Genomic DNA, 21,633 nt, shown 5'->3' with positions numbered 1-21,633 from the left:
AAGACATGAACTCTTAACAGTTAGGAGATCCTTCTAGTGATTATCCATTTCAATTTGTAAATGAAATCCTGTGTTAAACTTCTCAAAATGTATATGATGTTATTGCTATTTGCCTTCATTGGGATTATTTTTAAGTTTTTTGCTTTTTGTTTTTAACCTTCTGTTATGGGCAGACATGTTTAGTAAATCAGTATTGTGATTGCCCTTGGAGATAAAACCTTGAACCAGGGGTGGGGAACCTGTAGCCAAGAGGCTACATGTGGCCCACTAGGTCTTCAAGTACCTACCACCTTTTGACTGAATCCAAACCCCCTACCTTGGACAACTTAAAAAAAAACCAAAACCTTTTGATAAAGTAATTCTAAAGAATATAGGGTTTGCTGGTTATAAGACTTACTCAGTAGATTTTTGAAATAATAGAAATAATTCTCCAGATATTACAAAGAAATAGATCAATTATCATTGATTATGTATATATAACATTCCTCTGGGGCCTTTAATGAAGATATTCTGATGCCATTTTAGGAAGAAGCAGCAGTAAGACAGCTTGTGACCATTGCATGGTGAAAGATCCTTTTAGTTTAAATAAAATTCACTTAAAAGATTTTACAGGAAGCTATAGACTGGATGGGATCACCATCTAGTGGTGACAGATGGCAAAATTGAGGATTTTTTTTCCTCCTGAAAATTTTTGTGATGGTTTTAATGCTTTAGGATAACAGAAAGTTAATGTTAGCAGATTGAGAATACAGAGACTAAAGCAAGCATTTACATGCCAATTTATGTACGTCATTTTCTGCATTTCTCTTTTTGTCTCAGTTAAAGGTATAATTTTTAGTCTGGCCAGCAGGAAAAGTTACTGAAACCAGATTAATTTAGGTGTGTTATACCTGTTTTATATTTCCAACTATGATGTTCTCATACTCACACATTAAATTTTAATTCTCTCTTTTTTATATTAGTGTTTGAAGAGTCCTATACTAAATTATTTTTTCTTAAAGTTAAAGCATTCTAGTTCATAATTATGGAAAGCATCTTTTATTGTTAAAATAACCCAGGCAAAATTACATGTATAAGTGGTAACAATTATGAGAGGATAGACAAAAGTGCTTACTATGTTGAATATTTAGAATAGATGTGAAATGATAATCTTAAGCACTATTATTCAAATACCTTGTTATCTAGAGAACATGCTGCCTGGATGACCCCCAAACAAATATTGCCTTCATAGCCTTTAAAGATGCTTTTGAGATATAACCAACAATTTTTTGATTTGAGAATGAAAGAAAAATATATGAGTATAAAAATACATGATATTCTGTATTTTTGTTTTCATTTCCCCAACAGAATGTGAAAACCTTTGCATCTTCAGATAGTCTAGCCAAGGTCCAAGAAGTAGCAAGCTGGCTTTTGGAAATGAATCAAGAACTGCTGTCTGTGGGCAGCAAGAGGAGACGAACTGGAGGCTCTCTAAGAGGTAATTCTTCCTCAAGCCAGGTAGATGAGGATCAGATGAATCGAGTTGTGGAGGAGGAACAGCATCAGCACCAACATTCACGACAAGAGGAGGAGCACATTGCGAGGAATGGGGAAGTGATTGGTGCGGAACCCCGACACGGAGACCACAATGATTCCCAGCAGGAACACTTGGAAGAAAATAACAATCGGTTTGTTTCGGTAGATGAAGAGTCCACAGGCATCCGAGAAGAGCAGGAGGATGACGAGGAACGCGCTGGTGAACATGATGAAGAGGACGAGGAGGAGGAAGAGATGGACCAGGAGAGCGATGATTTTGACCAGTCTGATGACAGTGGCAGAGAGGACGAGCACACCAATAGTGACGGTGTCTCGAATTCCAACAGCATTGTGGACTTGCCTGTTCACCAGCTTTCCTCCCCTTTCTATACAAAGACATCAAAAGTAAGTACATTGTTTCAACCTATGCTTCTTGGTAACTGAGGAGAAAACCCATCTTGTGTCGTCATGGCTTATAATATACGTCATCTCAAGTTTTACTGATTAGCTTCACTCAGAGGACTAAAACCAAAGTGTATCTATATGTTTGTCTACCAAACTGTCACTTGCTAAATTAAGAAATAAAACATTAACGTTTGTACAAGTTATGCTAAATTTCAGAGCGTAGTGATAGTAGTTCAGCAGTCATCTTACAGATGAATGTAAAGTAATCTGACAGATTTCTTTGAAAACCAGAAAACTGGTAATTCTTCGCTTCTTAATATGCTATAAACTACCTTGTGGTTTGTGACTTCAAAAAGCGTCTGCTCACATACCTGTTACAGCAAACTATTTTGTTTGACATGTGTACTTATAATATTAGTTTAGGTCATCGGTAATATTTGTAAGTAAATCATTTAGAATTTCCTTTTGCCATTAGAGTGCCATGTACATAGAAGATACTACACATAAAAATTTTATTTTTTGGTTTGATTTATAAATTGTTATGGTTAGTACAAAATTTTCTAACTTATTAAGTGATTAGAACATAATCCTCTGTTTGAAAATAGTCATCAGTACATAAGTAAATAGGCTGTTACTTCAAAAAGAATCTGTATCTGAAATATCAGCGTGAAATGAGAATTTTTAGAAGTATTTGAAATATCAGTTATTGATATATTGTTTACTCGCTGGAGTATTATTTCCTTTTTCTTCTCTCTTTTGTTTTAACTATTTTACTTAAAAGTTTTTTTATGCAACAGTTGAGTATACTTATTCTCATCAATAGTGCAGACATGGTCTTCAAAAAACATCTGTTCCCATATCTGTTACTACAAAGCCATTTTGCTTAACCTGTTGCAGTGGGTGTAGCATAGACCCAATAGGCAACTGGGATCAAGGACATTTTCTAACTTCTGGAAAGATCGTGCTACCAGTTCATTCTCTAATGGTAGCAGTGCTGTGCCTGACTTTGGCTCTCCTGCAATTTGTAAGGGTCAGCCAGGCATTCTGAGTGTATCCTACTTTTATCCTACTTTGCCTAGTTACCATATTAATCCCGGACTTTAATGACTAGTCCTGTAGTAGTTTGGGAAGAATGGTCTTGCTGGTCAGATAAACACCTCTGACTAACAACCACCACTTTTCTTATTTTAGAGATGAAAAGAATAGAGGACAATGAGAGATTACATGGAAAGAGGAGGAAATAGGGAATTCACAATAAAAGTGTCACGGGCAGTGTGTACTTATACCTTTAAGCTGTCTAGTTCCCTATCCCTGAAAAAGCCTGCATTCACAGTTTCCTGGATCTTGCATCACCTTGAACTTTTGTGTTAGGCAAGAGTATGGAAATGGAGTCAGACAAGGAAGTGTACTTGGTTAATCTTCACAACATTTTCTATATACTCTATTGGCTTCACCAACTCACAGCCACAGAGTTAGAAACTTGGAGGCAGAATTCTGCTAGACTTTGGCTTTATTGACTGGAACCTGAGTCAAATCAGTGCTGACCTTCATTCTATATTATTTAAATTATGTTCTTTGTATATTGGTAATAATGTCAAACAATACAGGAAACTCAATTAGGACGTTAGTATTTTGGATAGTACTTAAAATTCTATTCTCAGAGTTTTAGTAGGAAAAAAAAGCATCAACTCTATGTAGAATAATAAGAATGTAGCTATCTTATTAAGTATCATAGAATTAGGAAATGAAAGGAAATTAGTGTTTTCATATTGAATAGAGAAAAGAGATCTTGTACATTTGCCTTTACCTTGTTTTCTCCAAATTTCTTTTTTGAGCATGTATATGCATGCATATGTGTGTCCTATTGGTTTTTTTTTTGTTTGTTTTTTGGGGTTTTTTTTTTGGAGTTTAGGTGAGAATAATGGATGTTTGAGGTAGGTAAGAACAGCTGAGTAATTATTCGCTAAACTAAAATGGTCAACCAGAGTTTTGTTTTGCTCTGTCCCATATACACAAACTAAATCAATTGTGATGAATTGAACACAGGATAGGCACAATAATAGTACTATTTCAGTATAATCCTGAATGAAATTTTTCTCTAAAGTTGGGAGTTTATCTTCTAGAAGGTAAATTCTTCAGTCAGGAACTATTATTTTCATGTTTTCTTCTGGAACCTAGTGCACCACATTGTCCAGAGCAAATGCTTAGAAAATTTGAACTCCTTTAGACTTTGTCTATGATTACATTAGTATAGGAAAGTCACTTAACTAATGTAAATTGGCATCTCTTTTGCAATTTACAAGGTTAAGGATGTTTCCTCTCTGATGCTTGAATTGAATTTAACCCTTTATGCATTGAAGTTTTTCATAAACAAAAATGTTTCTTAAATTTGTTATTAATTTCCTTCCTCTAGAATATAAAAATACATAATTTCAAATTTTTCCAGTGACTTCAGGATCATGTATAAATATAAATTGTGTTAACACTAATAATAGCAATAAATAGCATTTATATAGTGCTTTAAGATTTGTGCAGTGCTTTACAAATATTATTTTATCTGATCCTCACAACAACCCTGGGAAATAGGTGATATTATTATCTCCATTTTACGTTTGAGGAAACTGAGACAGACAGAAGTTAAGTGACTTCCTTTCAGTTATACAGCTTATAAGTGTTTGAGACTGGATTTGTACTCAGGTCTTTCTGACTTTAGGCCCAGTGATCCATCTTTTTGTGCCACCTAGGTGCCTCCAAAGAAGATTAATAATAAAATGTTATGGAAGGTTTGGAGGGGAAAATCATGTTGCAGAGATATCAGGGAAGTCTGGAGAAAATGGCACATAGATTGATCCTTAAAGGATGGGCAGGACTGGCAAGTGATTACACCAGCAAGAGGGAGCTTCAAAAGCAAAGGCATGAAAGTGGAAAAACGCAAGGCATTCTGAGATATGATCAGTAATATCATTGAGCTAAAGTTCTTTTTTATTTGCCCGTTTTCCCAGCCGACTTCTTGACTTCAGATTTGGTTTGGTCTTGGCTGTGCTACATTTTGGAGTGAAGGTCTAGCCTGATTCTGTTTGCTGCTAGACTCCAACTGCATCAGTCAGCTGAAAAGCTCTCTTAGGCATCTCTTTGTTCTGGGTTTCTTGCCTTTGGTTATTCCTCTGCAGGCTGGGTTAGATGCTGGAAGGGAGGCCTTACGTTGCTGCTTCTGACTTTCGAACTTCCTTTTTTCTTGGTACATGACCTAGGACCTCCCTTGGAAAGGAAATGTGTAGACCCCAAGAGCACTCTGTTCTGAATTTGTGAACTGGGCACCAAAGCTGCAAGTTGGAATCTGTCCCTGTTAACAGTGCCCCTGTGTGGGTCTGGGACTTCCTTTTGTGTTGGTGCGCAGCCTTTCCCTGGACACCACATGCTCCTGCTCTAACTCTGTCTCCAGGGTCGGCAGACCTTTCTTTCCATCTCTCTAGGCTGACCTGGGTCAGACAAAGAACTCAGACTTTTTCTATATATCTTCATCAGTATTCTGTTTGATGCATTTTATATATGGAAGAGGTGTTGCCAGGAGTTCAGTTTTCTTGGTTCTTTCTACTCTGCTATCTCGGATTCATACTCCTCCCTCCCTCAACCCCCAACTATTTCCTTGTAAGGTTCATAAAATGTCTTTGAAGGTAACTTCAAAAGATAAATTTTGGAAATATATTGAGCAATCACAGCATCATGGCACAAGGCTATGGTTTCACAAGGTTACTGTTATGAATGACAGTGAAATCATTGGATGTGTAAATTTTTATGCTCATTTAAACACCTTTCTCATTACCTTTTAATCACATCTCTTATTTTGAGTGGTTGGTTCCTATTTTATTTTGACAGCTAAGAGGCTAATTTGGAAGGAAAATTGGTAAATTGAAGTCCAAATCATTGTCAACTCCTCTTTAACATTTAAGGACTGACCTGGTAAACAAAGTCTTGCCTCATCATAAAGTCATTGTCCACCCTAAACTTTAATAACTTGTTACACTTAAAATACAAACAAATGATTAGTGGCATTAAAGGCAGATTGAATGTTGTTATGGCTGGGATGGACTTCACTTTGCTGCTTCCAGGACATATTATCTTCTCTACAATTGCTAGTTTTCATTTTTCCCATAGTGTTTAATAAGAGTACATTTTCCTATAATTGTGCAATGTAGTTTTGAACTTAAATTTGTCACTAAATTTTCAAGTGTACATGAACTTTATGGTATTCTTGTAAGCAATTTTCAAATTTTGTTCTCAGGACTGCTTTATACTTTTAAAAATTATTGAATACCTCCCCTGCCCAGAGCTTTAGTTTACGTGGGTTTTATCTATCAGTATTTACTATATTAAAAATAAAAGTCTTAGTGTTATTATGAAAGTAGTTCTGACCTTTGAAAGAGTCTTGGGGCCCCCCAGACAACACTTGAAAACTCCACTGCTATAAAAGATATAAACCCAATTAGACTATGAAGCCCTTTAGGACAGAAAGTAAGTATGTTGTATTTTAAAAAAATTTTTTTTTCTTTCTCTGAAGTCTAACAGAGTCTTCTTTATACAGTAGTCACTTAATAAATGTTGACCAAAACAGTGCAGTATAAGTTGTGAATTAGGTACCTTTCTGACAGTTGCTAGACTTGAGAATGACATCTTGAGAATGATGGTCTAGTCCAGAAAAAGACTTGAGTAACTTATTTTGGTATTTTGTTTTTCCTTGAAGATGACTAAATATTTCTGTTTTTATTTAACAGCCCATAATGAAAAGATTCTTATAATTATTTATGATTCTAAAGTAAAAGGAAATGGAGCAATTTAAAATGTGAATTTTAGAGAAGATCTTTAGAATAATAATTAACAATATATTTTTGAGGTTGGCAACACTAGTTGGAAGCATTTATTCATTTTCTTATCAACTCCTTTATCATGGTAATGGAGAAGACATCATAAATCAAAGCTACATATTAACCTTTTTTTCCTTCTAATTGTGTGTGTTGTAATAAAAATACATCGTTTATTCCATTTAATTTCCATTGTCTGTCACAGTGAAAAAGTTGATGATGAGAAGATAGGAACCAAGAAAGGACAGGTAGAATTTTTAAAAATCCAAAGATAGATGCTATCTTCCTGATAATATACTTGTGTATACATACATACATACATATGTACATGCATACATATGTTTAATTACTTTTTTATCTTAATCAAGGCTCAAACTACAAAGGGTGATATGTGTAAGGCATGAATATGGTTGTGAGAACAACATACAGAAATAAAAATATGAGAGAAACAGTTTATTGTATTAAAGGGTTTACAAATGATTTTCTTTTTTTTTAGATAATAAATTTATTTATATATTTTTAGTTTTCAACATTCACTTCCATAAAATTTTGAGTTCCAAATTTTCTCACCATCTCTCCCCTCTTCCCATCCCAAGATGGCATATAAATTGATATAGGCTCAACATTTACATTCCTATTAAACCTATTTTTACATTAGTCATGTTGTAAAGAATTAGAACCAATGGGAGAAGAAAGAAGAAAAGAGAGAGAGAGCAAATAATATGTTTCGATCTGCATTCAGACTCTATAGTTCTTTTTCTGGATGTGGACAGCATTTTCCATCATGAGTCTTTTGGAGTTGTCTTACAGCCTTGCATTGCTAAGAAGAGAAAAGTCTATCAAAGTTAGTCATCACACAATGTGGCTATTACTGTGGACTATGTTCTCCTGGTTCTGCTCACTTCACTTGGCATCAGTTCATATAAGTCCTTCTAGGTTTTTCTGAAGTCTGCCTGCTCATCATTTCTTATAGCACAATAGTATTCCATTACATTCATGTACCACAACTTGTTCAACCATTCCCCAACTGATGGGCATCCCTTCAATTTCCAATTCTTTGCCACTACAAAAATATTTTTCTACATGTGGTTTTTTTTTTCCTATTTGTATGATCTCTTTGGGATACAGACCTAGAAGGGGTATTGCTGGGTCAAAAAGGTATGCTTAGTTTTATAGCCCTTTGTGCATAGTTCCAAATTGCTCTCCAGAATGGTTGGATCAGTTCACAATTCCACCATCAATGCATTAGTGTTCCAATTTTCCCATATGTTCCCCAACATTTATCATTTTCCTGTTTCGTCATGTTAGCCAATCTGATAGGTGTAATGTGGTACCTCAGAGTTGTTTTGATTTGCATGTCTCTAATCGATAGTGATTTAGAGCATTTTTTTATATGACTATAGATAACTTTAATTTCTTCCTCTGAAAACTGCCTATTCATATCCTTTGACCATTTATCAGTTGGGAAATTACTTATATTCTTATAAATTTGACTCAGTTCTTTATATATTTTAGAAATGAGGTCTTTATCAGAGACACTGGTTGTGAAAATTCTTTCCCATTTTTCTGCTCCCCTCCTAATCTTGGTTGCATTGACTTTGTGCAAAAACTCTACAATTTAATGTAATCAAAATTATCCATTTTGCATTCCATAATGTTCTCTATCTCTTGTTTGGTCATAAGTTCTTCCACTCTCCATAAATCTGACAACTAAACTATTCCTTGCTCCCCCAGTTTGCTTATGGTTATCAGCCTTTATATCTAAATTGTGTACCCATTTTGATTTTTGCAAATGATTTTCAATAGAGGACCACAGTAGAACAGTCCAATTCCAAAATGTCTTTGAGGGTTCAAATCAGTTTTTAGAAATAGCAAAGGCCATAGAAGTCTGGTTAATTAACCATGTAGTCAGAAACTCATTATAGTCATGTCACCCTTCAGCCCACTATTTCATTTACTCAACAGAAATTGATCACCTACTATGTGCAATGTTCTACTACTAGTAAAAGTTAGATAGCCACTTGCCAGCTATATTGTAGAAGGGATTCTTGTTCAGGTACCAGCCAGACTACATTTTCTGAATTCCTTTCAACTCAGAAATTCTGTGAATTAAATAAATCACCTTATTTTTTTTTGTTTTGTTTTACATCATTTACATTTACTTTGTTTTACACTATTTTACATAGACTGTATATATTAAATAAGTATTTGTTAAATAGTTGTTTTAAAAATTAATAATTGTTATGATAATGGACAAAGCACTATGCTGGGGTAATGCAAATAATTATTTAGCCATCCTACTTAGCATGTATAGCACATATTATAAGTTAGAAAACTAAACTTTTAAAATTGTGCTTGTCAAAGACAAACTCCAGGCCTTCAGTATGCTTGCTGTTGGGGAATCCAGAAAAAGTATGTGAGTGAGAATGACTTGAACTAAAATTTGAGGTGTGTGTGTGAGAGGGTAGGGGAGGATGTTTAAAAGAAAATATGGCTCTTTGGGTGAAGACTTGTCACTATGACTCTCCTTTAGTTATGGAATTGGCCTTTATACTTTAGGAAAATATATACATACCCATTTATTTCCTGAAATGTTCTGCTACTGTAGGTGCATGGGATGGTAGAAAAGAATAGATTAAAAAAACAAAAACAAACTAGGAATGAATTATAAAGTAGAGAAAGAACATGTGACCAGGAATTGGGAATTTGGCCCTGTCCCTCACTTACACTTTATATTGCATAATTCATTTTTTTTTACTTCTCCAGTTTCTGTATCCGTAGAATGATTTCAAAGATCCCTTTCTGCTATAATGTTTTATGGATCATTTGGTTCATAGATTTAGAGCTGGAAGCAATTAGATCACTATCTTTTTCATTGTTAAACACTAGAGGGCATAAATGTGCACCATATTATATTTAGTGTTCAAAGTTATCTAAGGCATTTGATAAATGCTCTTTTCCTTTTCTCATCTTCTGGTGTTCTGATGTAATATTTTTGGAGTTTTAACATAACATTTCTAAAACAGATGTTGGAATAGTGCATAATACTGCATTTGGCCCTGCGTTTTGATGAGGAACTAAAAAAACCATTATACTTAGCTTTACTTTGCTTTGATAAAACAAATGCTGATTAAAAGAGTTTTTGGAGCATGTTTATGTGTTGGGTCTAACTATTTTTGGCCATGGGAATATGAAGCCCACTGAAAAAGTTCTATCCAAAGCAGGTTAAAAGTCTTCCACAGTCTGTTTCAGTGAACCACGCATTGCTGTTTGGTATCTTACATCCTGCATTAGTGGGTGGTTTAGAATGGTCTCTTCCAGGTAAGGTTGTCTTCCCTAACTAACATTTTCTTCTCATATTCCTAACACATCTGGCAATTGATTTCTTTTTGTGGGAAAGTCTCATATTCCTGGGGTTTGGTGAGGTGAAATATGGTAAGCTATAGTTTTACTTACTTGCAGTATATTCTGTTCTTTTATCGTGCTGTATAAAATAAATTTTGATGCATTATTCAAGTACAGAGTATTATTTTAAAGTGTTTGCTTGTTATGTTTTATCATTTTTGTACTTCTTGAATTTTTAGAAGAGAGGTTAACTACTGAGTTTAAGGACTATTTAATCAAATGCATGTATCCCTAGGAGATTTGCCTGGGTTTTTGTTAATCTGTAGGTCTCTTTGTTTCTTTTGGCTATTCGAATTGAAATGGCCTGGAAAACAATACACTTGCCTGAGGCCTCAAAGATGTCTAGTATCTAGATCAGAGGTGCTTAACCTTTTTTATGTCATAGACCCCTTTGAAAGTCTGATGAAGCCTATGAACCCTCTCTGAATAATATTTTTAAATGCAAAAAATAAAATATGTAGAAATATAAAGGAAACCAGTTATATTATAATCATAAAATGGGTTTTTAAAAGTTCATAGTCCATGGGTTTAAGAACCTCCAGTGTAATTGAAGCCTTAAAGTTTACTTTTGTATTTGAAAAAAGATTTTCGAGAAAAGCCATTCTTTGGCAGAATTTTCTAAAACAAATTCCTCAGTCTCTACATAAATTTTTCTTGTTTCCACTTTCTTTTAACATAGTTTAGATGAGGTCTGGAGAAAGAAATTAAGTTCATGTTCTTAAAATCCCAAAGATATATTGCGGGTGGTTGGATATATAGATAGATAAATTGATAGAGACAGAACATTTAAGTACTTAATTGTGTCAGGCACTCAGTGCCCTACACACAATGAGCTGGGAATACTAATACAACGAATTCATGTTGTAATAGGGGAATACAACACATGACCTGGAGCTGGAGATGGGGCTGGGAGTAGTGTAAAGTGAAACCCAGATTATCAGGAGTGGAGTGGGGAACATGGATAACCTACCAGGGGTGGGGAACCTGCGACCTTGTGGCCACATGTGGCCCTCTAGGCCCTCAAGTGTGGTCCTTTGACTGAATCTGCAGGTTCCCCACCCCTGCCAGACTCTTCATGAAAATAGTGGTCTAAGCAAGAAATCAAAAATCAGAGGAATCATCTTTAAGGAGAGAATGATGTTTGTACAGAGATTTGGAAAATCAAGAGTGGAGCTGGGAAAAAAAAAGGAAAAAGGAGAGTTTACTTAAGAAAATAAGTTGAGAATTAGTTTCTGGAACTTTTAGATGAGTTGATTATTCCCTGTGTATCATAGGGTAGACTTGATTCCTTGAAGTTATTTTCTTTGTACTTTAATAATCACTTCAATAGTAAAGTGGGATTCTAATCTCTTTATGATAGCAGGATAACAATCATTGCTAGTGCAGCTAAATAGATGACTAAAATCTTAAAAGTGATCCAAATAGTGAAACAGAAATGCCAAGGCTTCTCTCCTTACATGGGAATGGGGGTATGCTCCTGGGTTGCTTCTCTTGCTGCTGAAGCCAGGGGTAGGGGTAGGGGAAGAGAGTGTCAGAATAATCAGAATTAATTGGTCCTTTCTTTGAGAGCATCATGACTTTGTCTTCCCAGCATTTGTCTGGAAACAATTTATGCAATGAAAATAATACTCTCACATTGAAATACTCAAGTATTTATTCAGCACCAAAAGAAGTTAAAGAACCATATGTTCACTTGGCAAAAAGATGTAATCTCTGTTTTGAAGACATGGTAGTAGCAATTATCTTTTTAGGTGACTATTTAAACTCAAAGTTTCTATGTGGTAAAACATACTAGGTTAGTGAAAATCCAGAAGGAGGATGCAACTAGGTGGTATAATGAATAAAACAGTGGGCCTAGAGTTAGGAAGACCTGAATTCAAATCCAGCCTAAAGACTCTTATTAGCTGTGTAACTTTGATCGAGCAAATCCCTCAACCTCTGGTTGCCTCAGTTTCCTTAACTGTGAAATGGGAATGATTATAGCACCTACCTCCCAGGTTGCTTGTGAGGATCAAATAAGATGTTTGTAAAGTGCTTAGCACAGTACCTTGCATGTGTAGTAGGCGCTGTATAAATGCTGTGATGTTGGGGATAGTGATGATGATGAATTCATAGCCCTGATTCAAAAAAAGAATAGACTTTTTGCCACCTGATGCAAGATTACATTTAGTACCTTCAGCAGGTGTAACAGATACACTGAGCTGTTAGAGTGAAAGTACATAAAATCCTCAGTAGTACATTTAGCACTCTGATACAATGAGCATTGTTTGGCATTTGAATTTTTTTTTCTTTGTGAAGTTAATAGACATTTTTTGAGAATTAAACCCAACCAAGCTTTGCCTCATCAAGTTGATACTATAACCAGCTTAGCTAACTTGCCCAGATCATGCCTGCAAAGCCAAATAAAAGTTATTTTGATATTTATCATCTTCAATGGGTAGCAAATATTGGTTGATTCATCTAATACAAATACTACTTTCCTCTTTCTATACCTGCTTGCCCAGTTCAAAGTTTCTGTTTCTCTTCATGGAATACATATTTCTGAATTTTAAATTGGCTCTAATAATATTTAGATTTTTTTTCTCCCATTCCCTCAGCAGAGAGATATCCATTACAGAACTATGTGAGAGGATTTTGCTGCATGATATTTTCCTGCATTTAACCAGCTTGACAAGCAAAATCCTCATTATTTACTTTTAATGAGAGAAAAGTGCTATTATGTAGTTAAATGCGTTTTTCAGGAAACTCTGCAACTGTAGTGTGAAAATTTTAAAAGACATCCTAATGTGAAGATAATCATGGTAAAGTAGCTTTTCTGCATTTAAATAATTTGAGTACTGAATGAATAATTTTTCATCTTGCTTAAAGGTATTATTGTATGACTGTTTAGTGAATGAAGTTAATTTCTCTTTTTTTCAAAGCTTCTAAATTAAGTCCTAAATTTGTAAATAGTTCATGTCAGAAAATGTTTGTTTAAGTATCTGTAGGAGACACTGGCACGGGACCCCCCAGCATGGCGTACCCACATCAGAAAAGGTGCTGTGCTCTATGAGCAAAGTAGAATGGAGGTAGCTCGAAAGAAACACAAGAATCCACCCCAAAAGTTCACGTGGACTATTTATGCCTGACCTGTGGTAGAACATTCCGAGCTCATATTGGTCTGATCAGCCACAGCTGGACACACTTAAACTTGACTGTAGCATAGTGATGTCATTTTGGTCCTCTTTGAGAACAAAGGATGACAACAACAACAATTTATGCCAGTGTAAGAATGGTTTCAAAGACATTGTATACCTACCTACCCACATTTTTATACTTACCAAAAAGATTTATAGTTAATCTATAATTTTGGCAAACTAATGGGAAGACATGTATAAGAGTTGCACAGAATGGCGAGCTTAGATGTGTTGTGACCTACATCAATGGAAGGAACTCCCAAAATAACGAGATCCAGTACCCATAATTTATCAATATCACCGTCTCATTTTAGATATTGACACTCTTTTCTGCTGATACACATTTCAATAAACCACAAAAACAAAAGTACTCACATCTCACTCATTAAAAACTAATTGCCCAGTCCAAAGGAAACTACTTTAGAATATTCTGTTCATATGTGCTAATGTTCTAATTTATTTGAAGTTTTAAATGTGCTGTAATTTACATAGCTGATTTATGTCCATGCTGTATGTCTAGTATTTGGACTCTTTCTGTTAATCTCATCCACATTAGACTGTAAGCTTCTTGAATATTCTCATTCATTAAAGCACTCAGTGTGGTATATGTGTACTGTTGGCATCTATTCAAGAATATTTGAATATAAATTCATCATAGAAAGTATCAGGTGTTTATGCTTCTATTACAAACACAAATCCGCATAGTTTCATGTGTTAGTTGTGGGGCGTACCAACTTTGGTTGGCCACAGAGACTCTGGCTCTACTGAATGTATTCCTACTGCCTATAACTTGCCCACTTGGGTTTTCTCTAACCCCAGAACGTGTTAATGAGAGAAGGAAGCTAGAATGGGTCTCTACATTTAGTGGGTACTTGTAACTATTTTTGACTAATGAAGTGATAGTCATATTTTTCCCTTTTGGGAGAGGTTCCACTTTTATTCACCTGACAATAAGCTAAGAGAATGCCTGTTCTGTTTTGTCTACTTCCTATTCATGGAACCTCTACTATAGGTTGCCAGAAGTTGAGGATATATTCTGTTCATTTCAATAAGCATTTATTAAGCATCAACTATGTGCAAGACACTGAGAAAACAAAGTAAAAAATCAAGCCATGATATACCTCTAAGAGATTACATTCTAAATAGCAATAGTCTAGACTAAGGTAGCTTTCGGATAAATATAACCATTAAAATGGGACATCTAAACAATGAGAATTTGTCAGAAATGAAATCACCTTTCAGATGAGATCTTAAATTGAATAATTTTAGTGTCACATATAATGGAATAAATTATTCTCATCATCTTTTAAAGTTTTACCTCATAAAACTTCTGCTGATTACTGTTAGAAAAATCCATAAAGTTAAGATAAATTTGCATGGCTGTCTGAGTATAAGTGGGGGGAAAAAACTAGGTACCTTGAAGCAAAATTCAAGCAACGCTCTTCCTTACTGTTTAGCCCCAGCACTCTCTCTGGTATGTCAGCCTCAACTAATTGAAAGCCTTGCTTGTTGGACTGTTCAATCTTTTTCATAGATTAGCTGATTTCTCAAAATCAGGACATTTAACTCAAATTTAGATTTTATAGATAATTTAATAGTTTTTTGAGCATGCTATTTTAGAATGATTGCTGTCACCAAAAAAGCTAGGTTTACTCATAAAATATTGAATGTGTTATCTTCTTTGACATAAGTAGAAATAGTCTTAAGACTGTGTGAATCTAGGCAAGTTACTTAGCCTGTTTGCCTTAGTTTACTCATCTATAAAATGGGGATAATAATAGCACCTACCTTCCCAGTGTTAGGATAAAATGATATAATACTTATAAATCACTTTGCAAATTTTAAGACACTTTGTAAACATTAATTGTATTGATAACAGAGAAAATATGAAATGTGTTTACTTTTTTAAAAAATGCTTTCAACTAGGTCAAAATAAGAAACGTAAAATAGTGAACTCTGCAGATTATTCAGCCTTTACCATTTTGGTCTTAGACTGTACTATACAGATAAACTTTTCTCTCATTCTCAAAGGATTTCTCAATTTTAAATAAGTTCCTTTAAAGGAAGAAAAAAAAATTTCTCTTTTGCATTTGCAAACTTCTGTGAAAAGCAGCTTCACTGGTTCTTGAATCTGAGAATTGAAATGACTTTCATCTGTTAACTGGTAGAACTTTATTTAAAATATCTTTAGCGAGCATATCTTTCTTATGTAGCTTACCCTTAACCTTAGTTGCTATATTAGAAATTTGACTTCTAAATATACGGATCATTGTCAGGTCTGTGACTTATTTTTATACTAAGCATTGAGAAATAGAAATAAAGTAAATGAAGTGATAATTTATAATTTTCCCAAAAGGTTATAGAAATAGGTATTGTAAATAGGATAATATCTTTAAGCTTTAGTAACTCTTGAAAATATTTCTAAAGAACTTTGAAAACCTTAAAATCCTTTATAAATGTTTGCTGTTGTTATTGTTGAGTATTCTAGATTATAATTTCCTTGATGGAAAACTCTTATTTTATTTTTCTGAGAAATAACCTTCATAGTGGGATGGACATGCTAGACCTTGAGTCTCGAAAACTTAGGTACAGATGCTGCCCCGACCATATTAACTCTGTGACCATTTGCATCACATGCACTCTCTAAGCCTCATTCTCCCCATTTGTATCTCCACTATGTACCTTAAAAGGTTGATGTAAAGCAAAGAATATTTTATAATATAATTCTCAAACTTTAAAGGGCTATGAATGTGTCAGCTGTTATTAGGAAAAGCAGCACGATATAGTGAAAGAACCACTGGACTTTGACTAAGAAGAAACTTGGGTTTAAATCCTGCCTCTGAAACTCACCACGAGCATATCACTTAACCTCTCTGATTCCCAATTTCTTCATCTATAAAATGGGACTAATAATACCAATTGTTTATCTCACAGGATTAGTTTGAGAATCAGATGTAATAATGTATATAAAATACCCTAAAGTGCTATATAGGGTCGTTTTTTATTATTTATATTGCCTTTCACAAATAATGGCCATCCCTAGAGGTCACTTTTCCCTTTAGCAAGGACATTGCAATGTTTTCTTAAGCTGAGGGTTTTGCCATACTTATCCCATTTGCTGTATTCTTCTGAAAGTTTGTCATGCATATGCTTTATGATGAAAGTATATTGGTATGGAGTTTTTGAAGATTATAATGAATGAGCTAGGATGCTTAAATTTAGTAACAAAACTATTTCCCAGATCCTCTCTTTTGATGTATCTTGACATGGAAGACAGAGCAGGAAGACTTGAGTTCAAGTTCTGCCTGTTATGGCATACTATTGGTGGGGCCTAGTCATATATTACAGAAAGGCTGCAGATCTGCATTGGTAATGGATGGGTCTTTCCTAGAGCTCCCTATAATGGTGAGACTATAGCGCTCTCTCTCTCTCTTTCTTTTTTTAATCCTCTCACTTAAATCTCAACCATTAGCCTACTACTGGAGCAGGAAAATAAGTCAAAGTGGACAAAAGAGACACTTTAAAAAAGTTTCTTGTTTTTTTTTCAATATATACTAAGACCACCCAGGGATAGCCTCTGCATTACAAAGGGTAACTGGTGTACTGTGCAGTTCATAATTAATTGAAAGGCAAAGGAGATTTAAAAAGTAAAGCAAAACTTATGTTGTTGACTCAGAATTTAAGCTTATCCCAAAGCGCTAATGGGGTCATAGTAGAAACAACAACACTCTTTCCCCCAAACAAATTCAAGGTCCGCCCTCAAGATAATCCTGGAATACCTCAAGATGAAATAGCTCCCAGCAAGCAGTACTGACTACTTTGGGACTGTCTTCTGGGGGACTTGGTCATACCTTTAAAATAGCTAAAGCCTTTAGCCATCCAATCTGTTGAGGTTTAAAGCAGTTATTCAAAACCGTTATTTTTAATTCCAATCAGAGTAGTATTTCAATCCTTACTCTAAGTTCTAGGTCATTTATTCCTCCTCCTGGAAACTTCCTCATCTTTCCCTACCTATTCACCTGATTTATTTCAGTAATAATGTTTTGATGTAGTATTTGTGACCATTTGTGATCATTTTATTTTTCTTTTCATTTAACTTAAATCCCCATCTCACCTAGTCTTATTCTACCTTTAAACTTGTAGGAAAAAAAACAATTCAGTTTTGTCTGCATGGCCTGATTGTCACCCAGAGACACACATTCTCTTTCTCTCTGTCTCTCTCTCTGTCTCTCTCTCTCTCTCTCGCTCTCTCTCTCTCACACACACAGACACACACGCACACGCACATGCACACACCCATGACCCCAGTGATTGTAAGGCTTCTGATAGGTGAAAATAAATGGCCAGAAATGATTCAATTTAGTTTTCATTTTTATTTCATGGGATTGCAGTGCTTCTTTCTATCCAGTTGAGGGCAGTTGTTACCTAGTAAGTCTGATTTAAATTTGGTATTTTCTAAGATCGAGTTATTCACCTCCCTTATGTCCACTGAAACTTCAAAGTTGTGGACTTTTGCTCCTTTATATAGCACAGTGTATATCACACATATGCGTTATTTGTCATCTTTTCTTTGTTCCTGTTTTTCTAGGTACTAATTCTCTGCAAATATAAAAAACTAATTTTAAATTTAACTACCTTTTTAATGTGACCTGGTCTCAGGAAAATGAGTGATACGAAGGCTTTTATTCCAAGTTCCAATTTTGCCAGTTTGAGAACTCAGTGTCTAATATTATATAATTTTTTTTTTTTTTTGTGAGGCAGTTGGGATTAAGTGACTTGTCCAGAGTCACACAGCTAGTGAGTATTATGTGTCTGAGGCCGGATTTGAAGTCAGGTCCTCCTGACTCCAGGGCTGGTGCTCCATCCACTGTGCCACCTAGCTGCCCCTTAATATATATATTTTTTAAAAAAATAAACTCCCATTTACTTTAAAAATATGCTTGTCTAAGTAAAAAAAAAAGGAATTTTAATATGTTATTGGAAATTAAAATAATTCTAGAGTTTGGAAAACCTTGATATAAGTGATCAAGTAGCCACATTGGTCACATTACCGTGTTCCTCTATGTCTGTTTCTTTAGCTGGACAAGGAATCTACCGTAAAAGTATCAGCTAATAATAATAGCTAATATTTACTATCTCATTTGAGTTTCATAACAACCCTTTGAAGGTAGGAGCTATTATCTCCATTTTATAGATGAAGAAAACTGAGGCTGAGAGCAGTTAAGTGATTGACCCATGGTCAGATGGCTATTAAGCATCTGAAGCAGGACTAGGACTCAGGTCTATATAATTGTCAGCTTCTACTGAATGAACCAGATTTAAGTGAAAAAGGACAATCTTGCTAGCATTTAGAAAGTGTCCAAAAATAGAATGGGATTTCTTAGCAGATGGTATACTTGTCCCTGGGCATCATCAAGTCATGGCTGAGGATCTTATGAGGATAATTTTTGTTTAGGTACAGGTTAGAATAGTGGATTATAGAACTAGAGAGGGTGGAAAAGGCCATTTTTCTAAGGAGGGAACTGAGTCCCAACAAGGTGAAGAGATTTTCCCAAGGAAACAGGTTGTAAGTGGCAGACAGTATTTGAAACTCAAGCTTCTAACTGTAAATCCACTACTCTTCCTAATTTGATGAATAGTCATATTGATTGTATGCAATGTAAACACACGTGTCTTTCACAGTATTGTAGTTTCTAGAGATGGAGGGGAAAGCACTGGCCTTAGAACTCTGATTTAAATCCCACTTCTAACTAGACATATGTCTTTGGGTCACATTTCACCTGGACCTCTGAAAACTCAGCTTTAGTTGAGCATTTGTTTTTTTTTCCTTCCCTTTTTATAAAACAGCATATAAACATCAAGGATGTATCCTACTGCTCAGAATTATCAATTTACTTTTTCATTAACCTCCCATTTGAATAGTAAGAGGTCAGAATTATAAGTCATTTGTCTAATCAAAGGTTATTAGACCTATTTAGCCCTATCATTTTTAGTTTTAGTTTAGTTTATGATTTTCTATATTGAAGTAACAAGACAATGAAAGAGAGAGGGAGGGAGGGAGGAAGGAAGGAAGGGAAGGAGGGAGGGAGGACAGAGGGGAGAAAGGAAATTACTTGTCCAGTCCCTATTCTTATTTCTTACATGTTATCCTACAATCTACCCCCCACCCCCACACAACATACTATACATACCAATATCAATGGAATGTCCTCAAAGGCAAGGATTCTTTTGGTTTGTCTTTGTATCCCCAGTGCCCGGCATAGTCACTGCATACACTAGGACTGACAGCTCTTTTAGAAGACCTTTCTTGATTTCTCGGTGGTTAATGCTTCCACCTTTCCCCCTCAAGTTACTTTGTATTTATACTGTTTTGTTATGCTTATCTTCTTCTTGTTTTCCTCTAGCAGAACTTAAATTCCTTGACTTTAGAAACTAATTTTTATCTTGGTTTATCCCTAGTGCCTGGCCACGTTCCTGGCCTAGTGCTCAGGAAATGCTTGTTAAACCCATTTGAAGGCTGGGGAAACTGTTAGAAGGCTTTAAAGTGCATCTGGTAGTACCTTTTCTTTAGACATTTCCTCCTTCCTGTGATTGCACTTTTGTGATCACTCACTACCCTAGTGAGGATCTCAAGCCTTCTTTTTACCCCTTCCTGGATTCCAAGAGAGTCCCAGTTGATGGCTCTTGCCTGAGCTTGCACTTCTGCTGGCACAAGCTTCAAGAACCCAGGGTCACCATGATGAGTCCTTCGAATGGAAATAAAGTACAGAGAAATAGTTGCTACATATATTAAATTTAGATATTTAAATTCAGAACACATGCATGTATTTTGGGCAGCTGGGTGATGCAGTGGATAGAGTACTGGACTTGGAATCAGGAAGACTCATCTTCATGAGTTCAAATGGCCTCAGACACTTACTGGCTGTGTGACCCTGGGCAAGTCACTTTACCCTGTTTGCCTCAGTTTTCTTATCCATAAAATGAGCTGGAGAAATAAATAACAAACCACTCCATTATCTCTGCCAAGAAAACCTCAAATGGAGTCGCGAAGAGCTGGACACAACTGCAACAACTGAACATGTTTTGGCTGTTTTATGAGTGTGTTTGAAAGGAAATTGTTTTTTTCTAAATAACATGAATGAGATAGGCAGCTAGGTGGTGCAGTGCTGGGCTTTGCATCAGGAGGATCTGAGTTTAAATCATACCACAGACGCTTATTATTAATGTGACCTTTGGGCAAATTATTTAACCTCTCCTGGCCTCAGTTTCCTCACCTGTAAAAATGGTGATAAAACTAGCACGTACCCCACAGGTTTTCTGTGAGAATCAAATGAGATAATATTTAAAGTGCTTTGCGAACCTCATAGTGTTTTATAAATGCTATCTAATCTAGAAAGAAATTGAAAATTGCTATATGTAGAGAGAGGATATATAAATATCAAATTTTTATATTCATTGGAGTGGGTTTAGTATCATAGAAGAAATGAATGTGTTGAAAAGGAAGATCTTTTAGTCATACCCTAAAACTTAGATAATGGTGTTCATTGTGATCTTTCATTTAAATTAACCCCGTAAATTCATACATATTTACATATATAGTGTGTACATATATTAATAGTAACATACTTTACATTGTAATGGTTTAGATTTTACAAAGAACTTCTTTCATAACAGTCCCATGATGTAGGTAAGATAAGAGGCTTAGACAGGTCAAATTACTTACCCACAGTCTTGGAGTGACCAAGTGAAGGAGCTCAGAGTGGAACCCAGATCTTTTAACATTAAATATAGCATTCTTTCTACTGACCATATTTGTATATGGAAGTGTGTTGTGTTTATGAGTTTATTCAAGTAGAATCATTGATTTAGAACTGGAAGGAAACTTGGAGGTCATTCCATTCAGTTTCTTTGTTTTGCAGATGAAGAAACTCAAGGCCAAAGACATGAAATGATTTGCTTCATGTCCCCAGGTAGGAAGTGCCAGAGCCGGGATTCAAACCCAGGTCCTTTTGACTTCCTTCAGTCCGTCGTCCACTACAATATGATGCTTCAGTTAGCATACCTCTGATTAATTTTAAAAGTATTCTTTAAATGTTTATCAATTTCAGTATAATTAGGTAGGGAGGACAATGGAAGATTCAGTGATGAGATAAATGGGTCAGTTTCCAGATATTGGCAAAGAATGGGTTTTCATTTTATAAGAAACACTCTAGTTCATGGTTGTCATGTTAGAATGTGGACACTGCAATTTAGCACAACTTTCAGTAGCGTGT

The 21,633-nt window shown here is 35.2% G+C and overlaps 1 protein-coding gene across 3 annotated transcripts in view; it reads left to right on the top strand.

Annotated features, from left to right (window-relative positions):
* Nucleotides 1–21,633, top strand: part of FBXW7 (F-box and WD repeat domain containing 7) — a 262,753-nt gene that overhangs the window by 157,676 nt on the left and 83,444 nt on the right. For all 3 annotated transcript variants that reach the window (XM_027866990.1, XM_027866987.1, XM_027866988.1), the window contains one exon: nucleotides 1,348–1,920. In XM_027866990.1, coding sequence (XP_027722791.1) covers nucleotides 1,417–1,920 — 504 coding nt within the window. In that variant the 5' untranslated portion in view covers nucleotides 1,348–1,416. The remainder of the gene's footprint in view (nucleotides 1–1,347; nucleotides 1,921–21,633) is intronic.

Source organism: Vombatus ursinus, unplaced genomic scaffold (genome assembly GCF_900497805.2).
Source record: "Vombatus ursinus unplaced genomic scaffold, bare-nosed wombat genome assembly UNPS02014784.1, whole genome shotgun sequence".
NCBI classification, from domain to species: domain Eukaryota; kingdom Metazoa; phylum Chordata; class Mammalia; order Diprotodontia; family Vombatidae; genus Vombatus; species Vombatus ursinus.
Note: the sequence above shows the minus strand (reverse complement) of the source record. Positions and strands in the feature narration are given on the sequence as shown.